Below are 16,773 nucleotides of genomic sequence, written 5' to 3'. Positions count from 1 at the left end.
AAAGCACAACAGCAAAAGAGATGGCACCCGCGCAACCACAGAGCAAACCGTCCACGAGTATTTTCGGAAGTCCATCTACGATCGTGCAGGAGAAAGGAAAAATAACGAAAAAGAATGAAGAAGAAATGAGAGATGAAACATTTTGGAGAGGAAGATGGCGGTGGAGCTTCCGAGGAGAGAAAAGAAAGAGAGGAGTGTGTAATCTCCATTCTTTACCCTAGATATCTATTTTTACTTTTGAAACGACGCTGTTTATCCTGGCATGTGACCAGCACGAGGGCCAACAAAACAACATGTACTTCAGACCTAAACTACTCCTTGGCTCTTATTCTATATATGTTGAAAAATCATACTGGAATGGATTTTTTTTCTTAATATGTAATATGTAATTCTTATACATTTAGACATATAGACAATTCTTGTACATTTAAATGTTCTAACGCAAAATATCACAAAACTTTTCATTCATAAATATTAGACAGTTTTAATAGGACATTAACTATTAAACTCTTATAAATAATAGCCATAATTATTAGAAATAAAATTATTTACACAAAAAATTACTCCATGCATGTACTACGGTACTATTTCTGATATCAGAAATAAAATATCACAAAAAAATTAGTCCTGCGCATGTACTACGGTCCTATTTGTATTTATAGATATTAATTTCTCAACTAAGATGACAAATTACACCCAAAAGCGAAAAAATTTGGAAAATTTTGTATTCTTGCCTTAACGAACAGTGAACAGATCCAAGGGATCCATCTACAGATTTCCATCGCAAATCTGACTCGATGGATAATCTGGTCCAGCCATCCATTATAAAAAAAAAAAAAGATTTTCCCCAAGAAAAAAATTTATTCCCTTGAAGTTAGGCAAAATTTATGAACTAGACCCTCAATTTTGGCCAAATTACACAAAGACCCCACAAAACGGTGCCCAGTCGATTTGCCTTCAACATCACGTTATACCACCCACAACCTAAATCAGCTAACTATTTAAATGCTGCATTACTCCAAAGCATAATTAATAATAGAGCAAATTATTCGAATGGCTATTGAATTTTTGGAATCGTCCAGTTTTGCTCACTAAACTATTAAAAGTTTAGTTTTACTACTAAACTGTCTAAAGTTTAGATTTTATCGTTAACCATACCTTTTCTTTTGTCTCGTGAATCATGCGAGCACTCAAATATATCATGTTTAAATATTAAATCTAACGGAATAATCCGAAATCTAAATTTTACATAATTCAGTTGTCAAAATTAGATTTTTAGTAGTTCAATAGTCAAAACTCAAGGACTCCAAAAATTTGATGGTCATCCACATAGTTTGGTCTTAATAACAAGCTTGCATAATCTTCATCGAGACTTAGTCTTAAAATTTTCAAAATAACAAAATTTGAAACCATGAAAACTCAACTTAAAGGATAATAATAAACAAGTGTAAAAGTCTTAGACAACTTTAAAATAAGAAACATCCCCACTAATTAATGCCTTTCCAACAAAAGGCAATTTGCAACTTCATTGCCTTTTTGCTTCCACGAACAAAGTCAATCAGGGCAGATCCATGGTAGCTGTGGTACTCATACTCGGAGAGGATGGTAGCAAGAACAATTGTTTGAACTCTTATGCTTCATGTACGCATTTGACTTTGAAAATTGAAAGTCCCTAAAAACATTAGAATAAAGATGATGGATTTTTAGGATATATAGAAGAGAGAGAGAGGACATATAATACAAAAATTAATATACAAGAAAGTAGGATCAGTTTTTTGTTTTTTAATTATTTTGTGGTCAAGGGGATAGACTCCAAGTTTTAGAAAGGAATAAAATTTGGAGAGTCGAACCAAACATCTTACAAATTACAATCAGATTAATATCCCGCGAGTTAAGTTAAATTTTAGAGACGAAGCCATGATATGTATTCAGAATGAAATGAACATTCCACCCAAGAAAATAAAACTATCCGGACCCATGTGTCAATTTGAATAAGCGCCTTCTAACCAAACCACATCCACACCTAATGGACTTGCCTTGGGAACAGCGCCCGGACCACTAGAGCCCGGCCCCAGTACGAGTCACTTCCCACTTGGATGTTATCAATGTGATACAGATTGTCCTCTAGATAAGCAACTAAGCACCACCTGGAATTAGATACGAAGATTTTATTTATTTATTTATTATTTTAACTGGTATTAATGTTCACTCTAATTCACAGATAATATTGTTCATTATGTGGGTTACTTGAAATCACATTAAAAAAAAATCACAAGTAATATCTGGAAATTTAACTATTTGATAGATTTATCTTGTACAAATGCTGTAGCATATGAATATGTTTGGCTTCAAATTACTTTCATATTGAAATTCACTCTAATTATAAATAAATAAAGAAATAATTCATAATTCCTCTAGAGACTCAATATCCAGCTAAAAAAATTTGAAAGTGATTGGTAAGAAGGAAACGTGAGTGATTGATCCACAGACGTAGGGGCCCAAATTTTCAACTGTCTTATGTACCATCTCGTTTATTGGCCTGTAATTAATTCAATGGCAAATTTCTAGAAATAATGCTGGATGAAAAAAAAAAAAGTCACAAAACTCGAGTGCTATGAGGAGAATTTCTCCTTTTAACATCGCCACATTTGTTTTTTTTTTTTTGTTTTAATGTTTGGGATTGAAATTTTTTTAAAATAATTGTGTCACAAATCAAACCATTTGTATGGAAAATGTGCGACCAAACCATTTTTTTTAAATAGTCAATTGTCGCATCTGAACGACTGATTCAGATTTAAATTTACTCAGGGATTATTCTGGTAACTTTATTTTGGTAGTGGAACATTAGAGCCAGATTATCGAAGTACAAACTCATACTTTTGCATAATTTAGTGATCATGGATTGATACTTGTACTATATGTTTAAAGAAAATAACCGTAAAAAAGATGGCAAGACCGAATCTAACAACCACACCAAAAAACAAAAAAAATTACATATTCCACATGGGCAGAAGGGATGGCGGAATCTAACAACCACACCCAAAACACATGTACGAGATGCAAGAGAAGGGCCAATAGGCAGAAACACAGACCAAAAAAAAAAGACTTATAAAAACGAAGAAGACAAAGAAACCGGGGCACACAAGGGGAGGGAGAGACTGGTAGGAAGAGATGAGAAACGGCAAAGGAAGACAGTATTGTTACAGAGAGATTTTGCCATTTGCAGCGATGGTAATAGTGGAGTGTGCCAACGTGGGTAATAGCACTCTGTTTAAAGCTGCCTCTGATCAAGGAATGAGCTTCATGGTCTTCGTTGTCTACTCTTTCGGTTTATGCAGTCTCGCTCTCATACCCATCGCCTTCATTTTCCACAGGTATATAGGTCAAATTTAATTTGTCCCCTTACCTCTGGGGTCTTGCCTATATATTGCTACTACTTGTGTTGCAGGAATACTCCGCTTCCTCGGTTCACTTTACCAGTCTTTGGTAGAGTTTGTCTTCTTGGCGTTCTTGGGTAAGGATAAAATTCCTGAGTTTTACAATAGCATTTGTGAATTCCATGCTTTTTGGTGAATTTTTACATGAGTATTACCCCATGTTTTTATATTGGTATTCCTGCTTTTTGATTGTATCTTGTTTCTTTGACCAGATTTGCAGCTCAAATGCTTGGTTGTAAGGGGCTTGAATACGGTTCGCCTACTCTATCTTATGCTCTCAGCAATCTCCTACCAGCTTTTACCTTCGCACTCGCCATTATCTTCAGGTGATTCGTAAGCTAGTACAGTTCCGCTACCATCTTAAACAGCCTGAACTCTACACACAATTATTGGAGGAAGTCCCCAGTGAAATTGATGGTCCAAATACAACTTTCCATTTGTTACTGTCTAGAGTCTGAGTTTGTATCAAAACAACTTGAATTTTGATTTGAAGACTGATTTTCTTTGCTTTTTTTTTTTTGTAGAAGAGATATTGCTATTGTCTTTAGCAACCAAAAAGGGGGAAAACTAGTAATTGCTCATTACTCAGGGAGATGTGACTTTAACATCTGGGTTCCATAATTCAATTGGAGAGTTAGAAACTGAATCTTGTAAACGGAGTAGATAGCCAAATTGAGTGAGAACCAAGTAAAAGTTGACTAATCTGATAGTTAGAAATTCAAATTAACTTACAAAGAAAAATTGCGGAAGCACAAACTGGGGATGAATACAGGGCAGTTATGAGTTGCAATATGTTTCATTTGCTTTCTTCGTCTCTGATTGTTCTTTAGTTCTGGTTGGGGGATTTTTCCATATAACTAATGATTTCATCTCTACTTGTGCTGATTTTTTAAACGTATATGCCTGAAATCAGAATGGAAAAGCTGGACTTAAAAAGTTTTACCAGTCAGGCCAAAATCCTAGGCACTTTGGTATCTATATCAGGTGCACTCGTGGTGGTTCTGTACAAAGGTCTGCCAGTTATAAGAACTTCTTCACAGTACCAATCTCTTAAGCAGCCTGTGGGATTAGTATCATCACAATCAAATTGGGCTCTAGGAGGCCTTCTCCTTGCCTTAGACTATCTCGTATTATCCATTTGGTACATTGTTCAGGTAACATTATTTGTCCATTTTTTTCCCCTCAAACTGCTAATTGTTGCCCAGATACAGCAGATATTGGAATATTTTGTCCTTATTGATTTGCAGACTCAGACGGTCAAGATGTATCCAGCAGAGTTTCTAGTTGTACTTTTCTACACTGCAGGTGTGACGATTGTATCTGCTCCAGTGTGTTTCTTTCTGGAGCCGGATTTAAAAACTTGGAGTATATCGACAACAATAATGCTTATCTCACTTTTATATGCTGTAAGAGTCCTTAGAAACCAAAATCAGGAAAACTTATATGTTCTTGATCAAGGTTTGATATTGATCTTCAGGGCTCTTCTCTTTTGTAGGCTATCATTGGTACAGGTTTTGGTACAGTTGTACACACCTGGGGCCTGAAAGTAAAAGGCCCCGTCTATGTAGCATTATTTCGACCACTGTCGATAGCCATTGCTGCTTTCATGGGTGTTGTTTTCCTTGGTGATACGCTCTATCTTGGAAGGTATGAAGAGTACATTTTTTTTCTTTCTAGATTTCCCTTCTCCTTTAGTCTGTTTTACTTTACACTCAGTCAATCCGATTCAGGTTACAAATATCACAATTTTCTGAGACTTGTTCTTGTTCTAATTTCCAGTGTGATTGGAGCTATACTGATTTCCATCGGATTTTATGTCGTCTCGTGGGGAAAAGCGCAAGAGGAAATGAGTGAGGATGGGGGAGTTCTCAGAATTGAGTCAGCTGCCTCTGAAAATGTCCCTCTATTAGGATGAAGTTGGTTATGCATAGATAGTAGGTAATATTTCCTAAATTACAAATAAAATTGGCAGTTATACTTGAAGGTGGAAACTAGGCAAATGGAACGGGATGATGATGGATTTTTAAATTTCATCCTCCCATTTCCATAGGGCTAGCAGCAGAGTGTTTGTAAATATATGTATTTGTTTGCTACTAGTCACTAGTGGCTCTGTAAGGAAAGCTATAACCTAGAAGAAGGTCATAGTGTTTCTTAAACACGGATTTCAACTGCTCTTTTTTTCCTTTTAACTGTTTTTGGTCTTCCTATATCAAATTACAAAGATTGCTGGTATGCTATCTAGAAAATTGGTAAAGAAATGATTCTCGAGGACTTTTGCAAGGTGAATATGATTCATGCAGAGCTGTGCCTAATTTTGCGCAATTTTTTCTGTATAATTTGGAACAGTACTTTATGGTTTATCCTTCTTTCCAAACAAACATCAACCGCGGTGTCCGGCTCTCCAGCTAATAAACTAGTCATATAAAGGTTCTGTTGCGCCACGCGAGGCCGAATATTTCAACCACACAACAAGCCTTTCTTTCTTTTTCTTTTTTTTTTTTCTCTTTCTTGACAGACCATTTCTTCCCTGTTTTATAACCTAATTCAACACTTAATTTAATGGATTTAAGATCTTAACATATTGAAACGTATATGATAACAAAAAATAAAACATCTTAATTAATTAAGTGTTACTTAATTTCCTAAACAAAATTTGTTCTTAAGAATAAATGATAAGTTATTCACTTATTATTTAATGTGATATATATTTAAATGTATCAAATTTATTACTTAATAATTTAAATTTTATATTTTAATTTTCAAATTTCAATTTCATCCAACACAGTGTTACTGTTCTTTGTTTTCTTACGTAACATCTCCAACCAGCAAGGGCAAATGTACAACAAACTTTGTATATAAAAACTAGAGGCAGTATTATAACAAACAATTCTTTATTTCCTCCACTACCAATTGCCAATAAGGACAAATGCACGCCAACAAACAATTATGACTGCTTTATTTGTTGGCAAATAATGCAAGCATGTGAACTTTAACCAATGCCTTAAGTCCACTCCTAATTATGTACATTTCGCACGTCAGTCTTGGGTGATGGCCACTGAATCATCTGCGTGTGTTGAAGAGGAAAGTTAAGTTGGCAATTTGTACTACCTGCAACTTTTAGTCGCCTTGTCTGTTACTAAGGTTTATTTGGATAGAGGATTATTTGTCAAAATTTATTTGTTTACAGCATCATTATAATTTCTAACACACATTTTTATCTTCCCAATTACCTTTTTATCTCACATACATCACATCACAAAAAGTACTACAGTAAAAATATTCCAAATAATTTACAATCCAAACAGAGCCTAATATAATATTATGTTGCTTCAAGCGTATTCCCACGAGGGCGCATCAATTTAAGAAAATAATTGGTGGTTGTTAAGTAAATTGAAATAGGGTTGATTCTATTTTACATCTTTAGACCGTATTTCAATTTTCACTTTGGTCTTAACCTTTAGTCTGGAGTATTGTGCTTCTTAAAATCTTAAATGTGTCTCACATTAGTTCAATTGTTAATAGAATATATAAAAGTTAATATAATAATTGTTACTCTCGATTACCTTAATTGAAAGTGACAGTCAAGTGACGGTCATTTTGTTAACTTTTTATGATCTCTTAATGCTTAGACTAAAGTAGGATGAGTATAAAACTGCAAGGGAGCAAAATATCCCAAACTTGAGCTCACGAACCAACGTGAGAATTGGAACATAATTTAAAGGTGCAAATAGAATTGACACAATTTTTCCTTGTACGCCTTATGTGTAGTGAAGGCAACATCATTTAGGAAGGGTTATTTAAATTTTTATTAAACTGATATCGCACCAAAATGGCGCTTTTCTACATTACTAGTTGCTGGGTCTCGCGCGACCAGCGAGTATGCCTGGAAGTTTGCCCCATTTTCCGTGAATTTTGTCATATAATTTTCAAAATCTATTAAAGAGAAATCCTGCTTGGCAAGTATTATAGGAGTTGAGAACAACAGGGAAAATCAGTGTCCGCCATCAAATGGGTCACAAGAAAAAAGCTGCCAAAACCAAGATAATTTCATGAAAGCAGCATGACGTTTGACTCGCGCCATCATTGAAATGAATTGACAAAGTCAGTTTAACTCATCAGTGACTATCCAAGATGAAGCAATAGGAGTAAGATTGGCTCTAATAAAAGCAAGTCAGCTGAGATGGCCAAGGATCAAAGTTATCACTGCCAACAAAAGGCTCACTTCCTTACTAAAATATGGGACAGGAGATCATCCAAATATGGTCACGCTGGTGGAAGATATTCTAGCATTAGCTAAGCTGTTTCAAGTGTGCTCCTTTGTTGTAAGGGATACTAGTAATATGAATCTATGTAATCAGATTAGTCTTTATGCTCTAAGCATATGTATGGATGAGGAGAGAACCTTAGTTCCTCCTTAAGTGTCATGGTACACTTGGTACAGTTAGTCGAGCCGTTGCTCAAATATTGTAAAGTCTCAAATTTCTATGAAATATCATCTATCGTTTCCGGAAAAAAAAAAAAGACAAAGTCAGTTTAACCAAAAGAACTCTCATTATCTGTTACTTCTATACCTCTTAGTTTTTGAGCTTTTGCATTACTTCCTATTCCTAGCATGGCAAAATAGTAGCTAGAACCTAATTTGTGACTTGGATTCCCCTGTTTATTTTCTTCCCCTTGTCAATTTGTCCTTCTTGTCCAGTTTAGGTAATGTAGCCACCAACGTGTTGGTGTAATTGATACAAAAACACACGAGAGTGCAGAAATTGTATTACAAAAATCTCACTTAGAAAGTGGGGGTGAAGATAATGATCTTGAGACGTATTTGACATTATCTTTGTAAGCAAAGTCTCTCCATATGTCCCATTTGCTTACAAAACCTATATTGAATGTTAGGTATAAGTTAACAATATGTTGAAAAATGTGAGGTTTTCTTATAGTGTGGACATAGAGGATTTTTTCCATTTTTCTTTTTATCTTTGCTATTTTTCTCCTGCTTGTTTATGTAACCTTATTGAATTTGATCCTTATTTGTTTCTTGAAAGGCACCTTCAATGACTTCCTCAATTAATTCTTATGGCTCTTCTTTGTTTTGGTGCTTCTAAAGCATTGACCAATTTTGACAAAGTCATTTAAAAGAGATCCCTTGAATTTTCAAGATCTTGGCTTTAAACCTTTCTCGTAAACTCACCAAAACTTTCTCCACAACTCTGATATTCGGAAGTTGTTCTTCAATCAACTTGATTTTGTTCATAACATTTAAGAGTCAATTAGAATACTTTTTAATGTTTTCTGTTTCTTTCATTCTAAGGAGTTCAAATTCTCTTCTAAGGTTCAAGACTTGCATTTGTTTTATTCTATCATTGCCTTGATAAGTGACTTTGAAAGCATCCCAAGCATCTTTTACAGTGTCACAAGCCATAATTTTTGCCATGATAATCTTGCTTAAGGTACGTTCCATTACCACGTCCCTATTCAATCAAAATAGAAAATAGTACTATTATTGTAGCCAAATATGACTTTCTGCGTGCATGAGGCATGCCATCTCCATTAATGTTCACAATTCCAACAGCATATGGATCAGCAAGTCCCTGTCCAAAATTACATTCCTTGAAGCTTTTTCACTATGTCTTCATGAAACAGCATAAAAGAAAAAGGTGTGCGGGGTAGGCGGAGCGGGTGTTTATTGCAATAACCCCTGCAACAGTTAAGGTGATTTGTACTTTAGTCTTCAGTCAATAAAATAAAATGACATCTTTTTAATGGTAGTGATCAAGGTGTAGAGTTTTCAAAAGGATAAGGTGGTTATTGCTATGGACCCAAAAAAGGAAGAAAAAAATAACAAAAAGAAAATCCTCACAAGCTGCCACAGCACGAAAAGTACTTATTAGTTTGACCTCTACAGCTTTTCAAATTAATACTCTCTCGATAATCCTATTGAAGTTGTCATGCTTCTCTTGTTGATTTGTCCCAAAATTTATATTACTTGTCTAAAATAGTAAATAAATTTTTTTTCCTCCTTCTAATTTTACCCTCGAAACACTACCTTTAAATATGTCGATCCACACAAGTTGTCACAAGAATGAGACACTTTCAAATGCGTGACTGGTATTGGTGGATGCTTGCTAGAGCATGAAGTACATAATAAGCAAAGAGTTGGCGTCACTTTGATTATATAATGGCCCATAGGCATAGTTATTAAACCCGGCCCAAGGAGAAATCTAGTGAAAGAGGTGGGTCAACGGGTTACTGGTTCAACCAGTGGGTGAGTGGTCCAACCAGTGGGTTACTAAACATATTTAAATATTATGTCTCATAATTTTTGATATGGTTGAAACTATAATAAACTATGTTATAATAAATACTCAGTTAGTCCAATTTATTATAGAATTATTAATTCTTATAAGAATTAACAAAACCTAAATTTAATTAGTAATCCACCAAACTTCAAGTATAAAATTTTATCTAAGTGTAATTATCTAATTTATTTACGAATTTTAACTGCAAAAGGTTATTAAGAATAATATTTGTCTTTAAAATGAATTGTGTAATATGTTATTTTTTAAATCCATTTCATAATTTATAGAATTTAGGGAATAATAAAATTTTATTAAAAAATTCCAAACAATTTTTGTTTTTAAGAAATAAAATAAAAATAAAAGTCTAATATATAATATAGAAGGAGTAAATAAGCACCAAATGAGTTGTTGGACTAGTGGTGAGTGCACTTAGTCTTTATGCTTGAGGTTTGAGGTTCAAATCAACATTGAAATATCTTCTAAAAAATTTTAACCCAAAACCGGATTCTTTACAAAATCGTCCGGTTGAACCAAGTTGTCGGTTGAACCGCCGGTCCGTTGAAAAGTCAATGAATTTTTTGCACAAACGATCCAATTACAAATCCAGCTCGGTTTTATGGCCGGTTCATCGGATTGATCGGTTGAACCGTCGAACCGGACCCGATTTAATAACTATGTCTACAGGTGTTGTCTAGATCAATTTCACCATACCACTTTTGGCAAAGCTTGGACTGCTAGATTAGGGACAATTTAAGAAATACAAGTGGTCATGCTCTCTATTTGTCTATTTTTCCAAAAAAAAAAAAAAAGTCTAACTCTCGAAAAATGACAAACTTTTCGGGATCGAGGAGTAGATAGTAACGGAAACATAATGGCAATCTGATAGGACCATCCGCATGCAAACTCTTTAATTGATGTAAAAGTTGGGATAATTAATCACTTTCAAATGCATAGACAGACGTAACGTGTCCAACTATCTTTAAATTTAGAAACTATTCAAACCAAAGGGATAGAGAGATGCTAGTAATCCTCCTTTATTTATTTTATTCCGAATTTTATTAGTATTATTTTATTCTGCATATTACTAGTATGAATAAATGTTGTAATTTTAGAAACTATCCTTGAGGTTTTTGACAATTGTGGCCACCTCCCTTAAGTTTTGAAAAATTACACCTACCTCCCTTAACGCTATGAAAAGACTATGACGACCTTCACAAATTTTACAAATTTTAAGCGAAAATAAGTTTAGAAGAGAAAAATAAAAATGCTTTTTCTGGTAATACTTCTTTATCCTAAAACCATAACGTCATCTAATCTAATATATTATACTTCATTTCCAATTTTTCTAATTAGATTTATTAATCAATTTACAGAAAGTTGACCAACCAACTGGGGAGGCATTTGTAGACACCAAAATTTCAATTTTATTTAATTCCATTTTAATTTTAATTTTATTTTATTAATCAAAATTCGCAAAATGATAGTTAGCTATTTTTATTGAATTAGGGTTCATTTTCTTTTAAATAATTTCAAAAAAAAGAAAAGTCCCACAAAAATTTATTTTTAATTTTTTCAAATTTAATTTCTTCAAAATAAATGAAAATTTGCAAGACAATTTCAATTAGAAATTTAACATTTTGTTTACCCTAAATTTGTTTTGAAAAACAAAATGAAAAGAAAAAAAAACCAAAATATGTGGAATGCATGTAAAAATATAGCTAGGTGGAGGACATGCAAAATAGCAAGTGAGTTAGGTCAGCATTAGACATGTGTCTTTGATTTTTTTTGCACAACACATGCAAGGTGCTAGGTGGCAAGACAGGTGTAGAGCTTAGGAAAATCTCAATGTTTTCAGAATCGGACCGGACCGGCCGGTTCGACCGGTTGGACCGCGAACCGGCCATGTCACCGGTCCGGTCTAATGCTAAAGCCGGAAGTTCATGGAGAACCGTTGAAACCCGGACGAATCGGACGAACCGTGCGAACCGTTAAGAACCGTGAACCGGCGGTTTTTTAAATTCTTCAACAAAATATCAAGAATGGTGTAGCTAAGATTCGAACCTGGGTCTCTAAGTTTAAATATGACAATCTTACCGCTAGACTGTACTTAAGTTTGTTGAGAATTCTACTTGACTAAAAAATATATTAAAACATCAAGTTCTTCTCTTATTTTTTTTTTTCAATTTTTTCTTCTTAACCATTTTTAACCCAAATATCCACAACAAGATTTTCTCAAGTCTTCACCATTATTATCTGGTTATTATCTTTAGCAGATTGTAAACAAGTTGAAAATTTCAACTTTTCTTATTTTCCAACATTTTAGTAAGTTTAATTTTTTTCTTTTCAAGGTTTTTTTCTATATTATTATCTTTAGTTGATTTTTTGTATTTTCTTCTTTTTCCCCTCAATTTTCATATGTTTCCCTCATTTTTGTTTTATTTTTATTCGATTAATTAAGGATGAAATTTTTGCAAAAGTAGTGCACATCTGTGTAGGAATTGGGTAGGAATTACAAATAATAACATTGGGTTGGTCAAAAATATGGTAGTTGGCACATAATCGAAGCTATTGATAATTGAATTTAAAATAATTAATGGTATAGGATCATTGAATTTAATATAACATGTTAATTAGTAATGTTTAGTAGCAATTAATTTTTTATGTGTTTAACTGTATATTTGTTTTTCAAAAATTTTTAGTTTTTTTTAGTTTGAGCAATTAGATTTATATTTTTATAATAAAATTTTAACTTTTTCAGCTTAAGTTGATGAAATTGTGAAGGTGGTGTGGTTGCTTATCATGCCACTGATAAAAGTTTGCTATTCAAATAGTTTGTCTTAACTTGAACTCTTTTATGGATTTTTTTAAGGGTTGTAAAAGAATTTCAATATTTAATTAATTTATTTTTTGTGTTTTTATTTGTGATAATTGGTGCACATTTGGATTGTATCTATTTATGTTTATAATGAATTTATGAAAACTTGTGGTGAATTATGATATTTTAATTATATTTATCATTCCATATTTTCTGTATAACTTTTAGAAAATTTATTATTATCATAACTTAAATTAAGTTATGTTGGTAAAGTTCAAGTGTAGAATGAAACCTGCTTAGTACTTAACACCCAAAAAAAAAAAAAAAAAAAAAAAACAGTGAACCTTTGAACCGGCCGGTTGGACCGGTCGGACCGGTCGAACCGCGAACCGGCCACCTCTCCGGTTTACTGACCGGTCCGAGTTTAAAAACATTGGAAAATCTGGAAATTAGGAAGAAACAAGGAAGAGAGCTGGCGGGCAAGGGAGGAAAAAAAAAAGAAACCGAGAGAAAGAGGGGAAAAGGAGAGAGGGTGACATCTGAGGATCAAAAGAGGAGGAAACAAGAAAAGGGAGGAAGGGAGAGAAAGAAAAGATAAAGGGCAGGGGAAGAAAGAAAAAAAAACGAGAGAAACTGGAAAAAGGAAAACCAGAAAAAGAAAGGAAAAAGGGTTCCAGGGAAGCAAGAAAAAGAGAGAAGAGAAGGGAGAAAGGGAGGAAGGAAAAGAGAAAGAGAGAAAGAAAGGAGAAAGGGGGAAACCTAGGGAAGATTAGAAAGGAAAACGAAAGGCAAAAGAAAGAAAAGTAAGAGAAAATCAGCGAGGGAAGGAAAAAAATTTCTGCCGGAAAAATTTTGGGTACCAGGCTGATCAATCAGCTTCCTTTCAGATCAATTTCCAACTCGATTTCTGGTTATTTGAGCAATTGTTTTCTTCTACACCATCTCTGGATATCCATGAACAATTCTTGTTAAGAAAGCATCCGAAGAAAACGTCTCCAACCATCTCAAATCACGGCTCAAATTGACGACTTCATCAGTACTGAAATTTTCTGCAACATAGCTTTTGGCTTCGTCCCAACAAACAACAAGCGTTTCTTGGGGATAATCTCACGTCCATTCGACTGTGCAAACATTCCCAGGTAGATTACAACTCCTTCCCTTGTTAGTTTAACGTTTTATGATGATTGAAGATCATTGGACATAAATTCTTGTTTCTTTGCCGTCAGTTCCATCTTCCGGGTTCAGAAGTTTTGTTGTGATTGTTAGATAATGATTGACTCTAGGGATGATAAAGTCCCATTGAAATCAAAAGTTACTGTTGATCTTCGGAAAAAATAAGATAAGAAAAGAGAGAAAGAAAGTTCTTGGCTTAACCAGCTCTCACGTTGCTTTCATTTCCTTTCCTCCTGTTCATTGGTTTATTCAAAAAGCTGCTGTCTTCAACCTGAAGTTGTGAAGTTTTGTTAATATTCTTGGGTGATTTTGCTAGGAGTTTTGAATAGATTTTGACTTGATTGCTTTACCTTTTCATGGTGTGATATGCATGCGAATTGTTGGCTGGTTCAATGGACTGCTATAGCAAACCCAGAAACCTGTGAATGAACTTGGAACTTGCAAGCTTTTCCCATTCTAGATTTCCTTTCCCCTTTGTATGCTTAATGCTATCTTGATGATAAGCTTATGGCGTTTAATGGGAACTTGAGGTTGATTATTTGTTTGAGATTGTTGTTACAAATTTGCCACTGTTGTTGTTCGTAGCAGCAAGGAAAGTTGCAAGAAAGCTTCAGAAGAAGAAACCTTCTTCGAAGCATGCATGAAAAAGTTTCAGAAAATTGCATTTTAGACCTTCAAGTTCTAAGTAATTTTTCTATAGCCCAGAAAATTGAAAAAATAATCAATATTGCCCCTTTAAAATGTTAATTTTCTTTGGCATGCTTTAATAAGATTTTTGGGACAGATTATGTGTGAGTTTTAGGATGAAATTTAAGGTTTAATAATTTTTATAGATTTTTAATTTTGATTTGGGTTTTATCAAAAGATTTAAAGGCTTGGGGTAATTTTTTGTATATTTGATTTATTTTTGTGGATTTTATAATTGGGTGTGCTAGGCTTTATTTTGAGTCCTTAACTTTATTTTAATATGGACCCCTAATATTTGTAATAATAATAATTTGACCCTTAAAATTTTTTTAAAATTCTTTCAATTAAGTCCCCGCTTGTTTTAAATTTTTTAACATAGGCTGTTTACTTCCATTTAAATGCTTTAATTGATTCAATTTCATGTTTATTTCCATCTCTTATGATTATTTGTTAATTAAAGTGGCGCCTTAACCATTTTCTTTGTGTTGGAGGGTAAATAAGAGAAATTTCATTTCATTAGGTCACCAATTCAAGGGAGGTACATTCTACTCCTTATTTTGATTTTATCCTATGTGTTTATTGCATGTAATTGCATGTTAATTTTCTTGTTTTATTTACTTTTAATATTATTCATTTACTTGATTTTGGATAATTATTTGAAAGGCGATTAAATGCCAAATTGTAATAGTTAGGTTTTTATTTTATTTTATTTTATTCTTTACCCCTTTAGATTGTAGTTAGGGTCTCCGAATGTAATAGTTAGGTCTCTATTCGCTTTTATTTATTTGCATGCTTGTGTGCTTATGTGTTTACTCGCTTTCTTAGGATCTTTGCATCTAGATATCATGCTTATGTGCTATGTGATCTATGTAATTTATGTGTTTACTTACTTTATTAGATTTTATATGATTTATTTGATTATAATAAATGCATGATGTCATTACACTAGTCCAATGCTAGTTGTGACCCTTTTTCTCGTTTTCCCCCTAGTCCAACGCTAGTGAGAACTTATAGATATGGGTTAGTCCAACGCTAGATTCTTAGAGACCGTCCACGCGCTAGATCATGTTTGTGTGACAAATCACTACATTTCATGCATATTTTCTACTTTTTAAGATATTTATCATTTTTGCATGATATTTTCTCTATATGTATATCCTTTATCTCTACGTATGAAACATGACTTTTAGACTTGCATTCTATTTAAGGAAATTAGGAGTAGATTAGTGCAGTTGCTTGATTAAATTAGGGAAATCACTCTTTAAATATGGGATATGGACGAGTATGGCCTCTTAGCTTTAGCACGCTCGTATCTCTTCTATAAAAAGGAAAATCTAGTCACGAATTTTAGTTACCCGCACCCGTTATGATGCATTCCTTTAAGTCATGTATATTTATATATTATTATTTTCTTTTTATTCTTTTCTTCGAGTCTCATATTTTGCATATTCGTGACCTCTTCAAAGAGTCACTCTTGGGCACCATAATTAATGTGATTTACACCAATTAAAATTTGAAGAGATATTTTGACCCTTCTAATATACATTAGGTCTAGGTTTGCATCCATATAGTAAACCTCCAAATGCGATAAGTTTTATAGGTTAAATTAAGAAAATTTTTCGATTAAATCATGCAACTAGTCTTGGCTAGGTTGAAAGGGTGCCTTGGATTTTATCCTTGTCTTCCCTTTCTTGAACTGTGAATCCAGAGCCCTTTTCTCTTGATTTTCGAAAACTTGGAGTCGTTTAAAAAGGGTTTTCTCTACTTTTTATTTAAAATTCATTTTTGGTGGCTTGGTACACTTTAACTCAATACCAAGTGGCGACTCCTATTTTTTTCTTAAAAACCCTTTTTAAACTTTTATTTTGAGCCAAAATCGTCGCACTTTTTAAGTCCCATTTTAGGCCCTTTTTCTTTATTTATTCTCTAAAAATCAAAAATTCATTTTACTCAAAATTAATCAAAAATTCATTGTTACAACTCGTAATTTTATTTTTCGAAAAAATGGGGCGCGACATTTGGCGACTCCACTGGGGACTTTAGAGAGTCCGAGCATTTGATTTAGTAAATCATTTCTTTTTCTAACCTTTTTATATATCACATTTGGAGGTTTTAGGTTGCATTTTTTTTAGGGTTTCTTACATTTAACACGCGCAATTGTCTCGATATCTATGTATGAGATGAATAATGTATTTTATTTTCTTTCATTCGTTTATGTTTATCACGCTTGCATTTTAGGAGGGGTAGTCACCCTAGAACCTTCACGCACCTGCGATGGTATTTAATCCCTCCCTTCAAAAGGAACACTTCATACGTGCATATGTTTTATTTTATAACCCCTCATTTCTTTTTACTTTTAGTGGTT

The 16,773-nt window shown here is 33.5% G+C and overlaps 1 protein-coding gene across 1 annotated transcript; it reads left to right on the top strand.

Moving 5' to 3' along the window:
- Window positions 1-3,079: 3,079 nt before the first annotated feature.
- LOC113775683 (WAT1-related protein At5g40230-like) lies at window positions 3,080-5,626 on the top strand. Its single transcript, XM_027320665.1, has 7 exons — window positions 3,080-3,374; window positions 3,449-3,514; window positions 3,650-3,763; window positions 4,351-4,591; window positions 4,685-4,843; window positions 4,933-5,084; window positions 5,217-5,626. The coding sequence occupies exons 1-7, from the start codon at window positions 3,172-3,174 to the stop codon at window positions 5,350-5,352; spliced, it is 1,071 nt and encodes a 356-aa protein (XP_027176466.1). The 5' UTR covers window positions 3,080-3,171; the 3' UTR covers window positions 5,353-5,626.
- The last annotated feature ends 11,147 nt before the right edge of the window (window positions 5,627-16,773 follow it).

The sequence above is a fragment of the Coffea eugenioides genome, chromosome 1 (assembly GCF_003713205.1).
Source record: "Coffea eugenioides isolate CCC68of chromosome 1, Ceug_1.0, whole genome shotgun sequence".
Lineage (NCBI taxonomy): Eukaryota > Viridiplantae > Streptophyta > Magnoliopsida > Gentianales > Rubiaceae > Coffea > Coffea eugenioides.
The sequence above is the reverse complement of the archived record's forward strand: the minus strand, read 5'-3'. Positions and strand labels throughout refer to the sequence as shown.

What these genes read in the sequence shown, in the direction of transcription:
- LOC113775683 (XM_027320665.1), top strand. Translation starts at nt 3,172, where the DNA reads ATGAGAAACGGCAAAGGAAGACAGTATTGTTACAGAGAGATTTTGCCA. An exon ending in ATCGCCTTCATTTTCCACAG is followed by an intron (nt 3,375 to 3,448) that starts GTATATAGGTCA and finishes CTTGTGTTGCAG; the next exon opens with GAATACTCCGCTTCCTCGGT. An exon ending in GCACTCGCCATTATCTTCAG is followed by an intron (nt 3,764 to 4,350) that starts GTGATTCGTAAG and finishes GCCTGAAATCAG; the next exon opens with AATGGAAAAGCTGGACTTAA.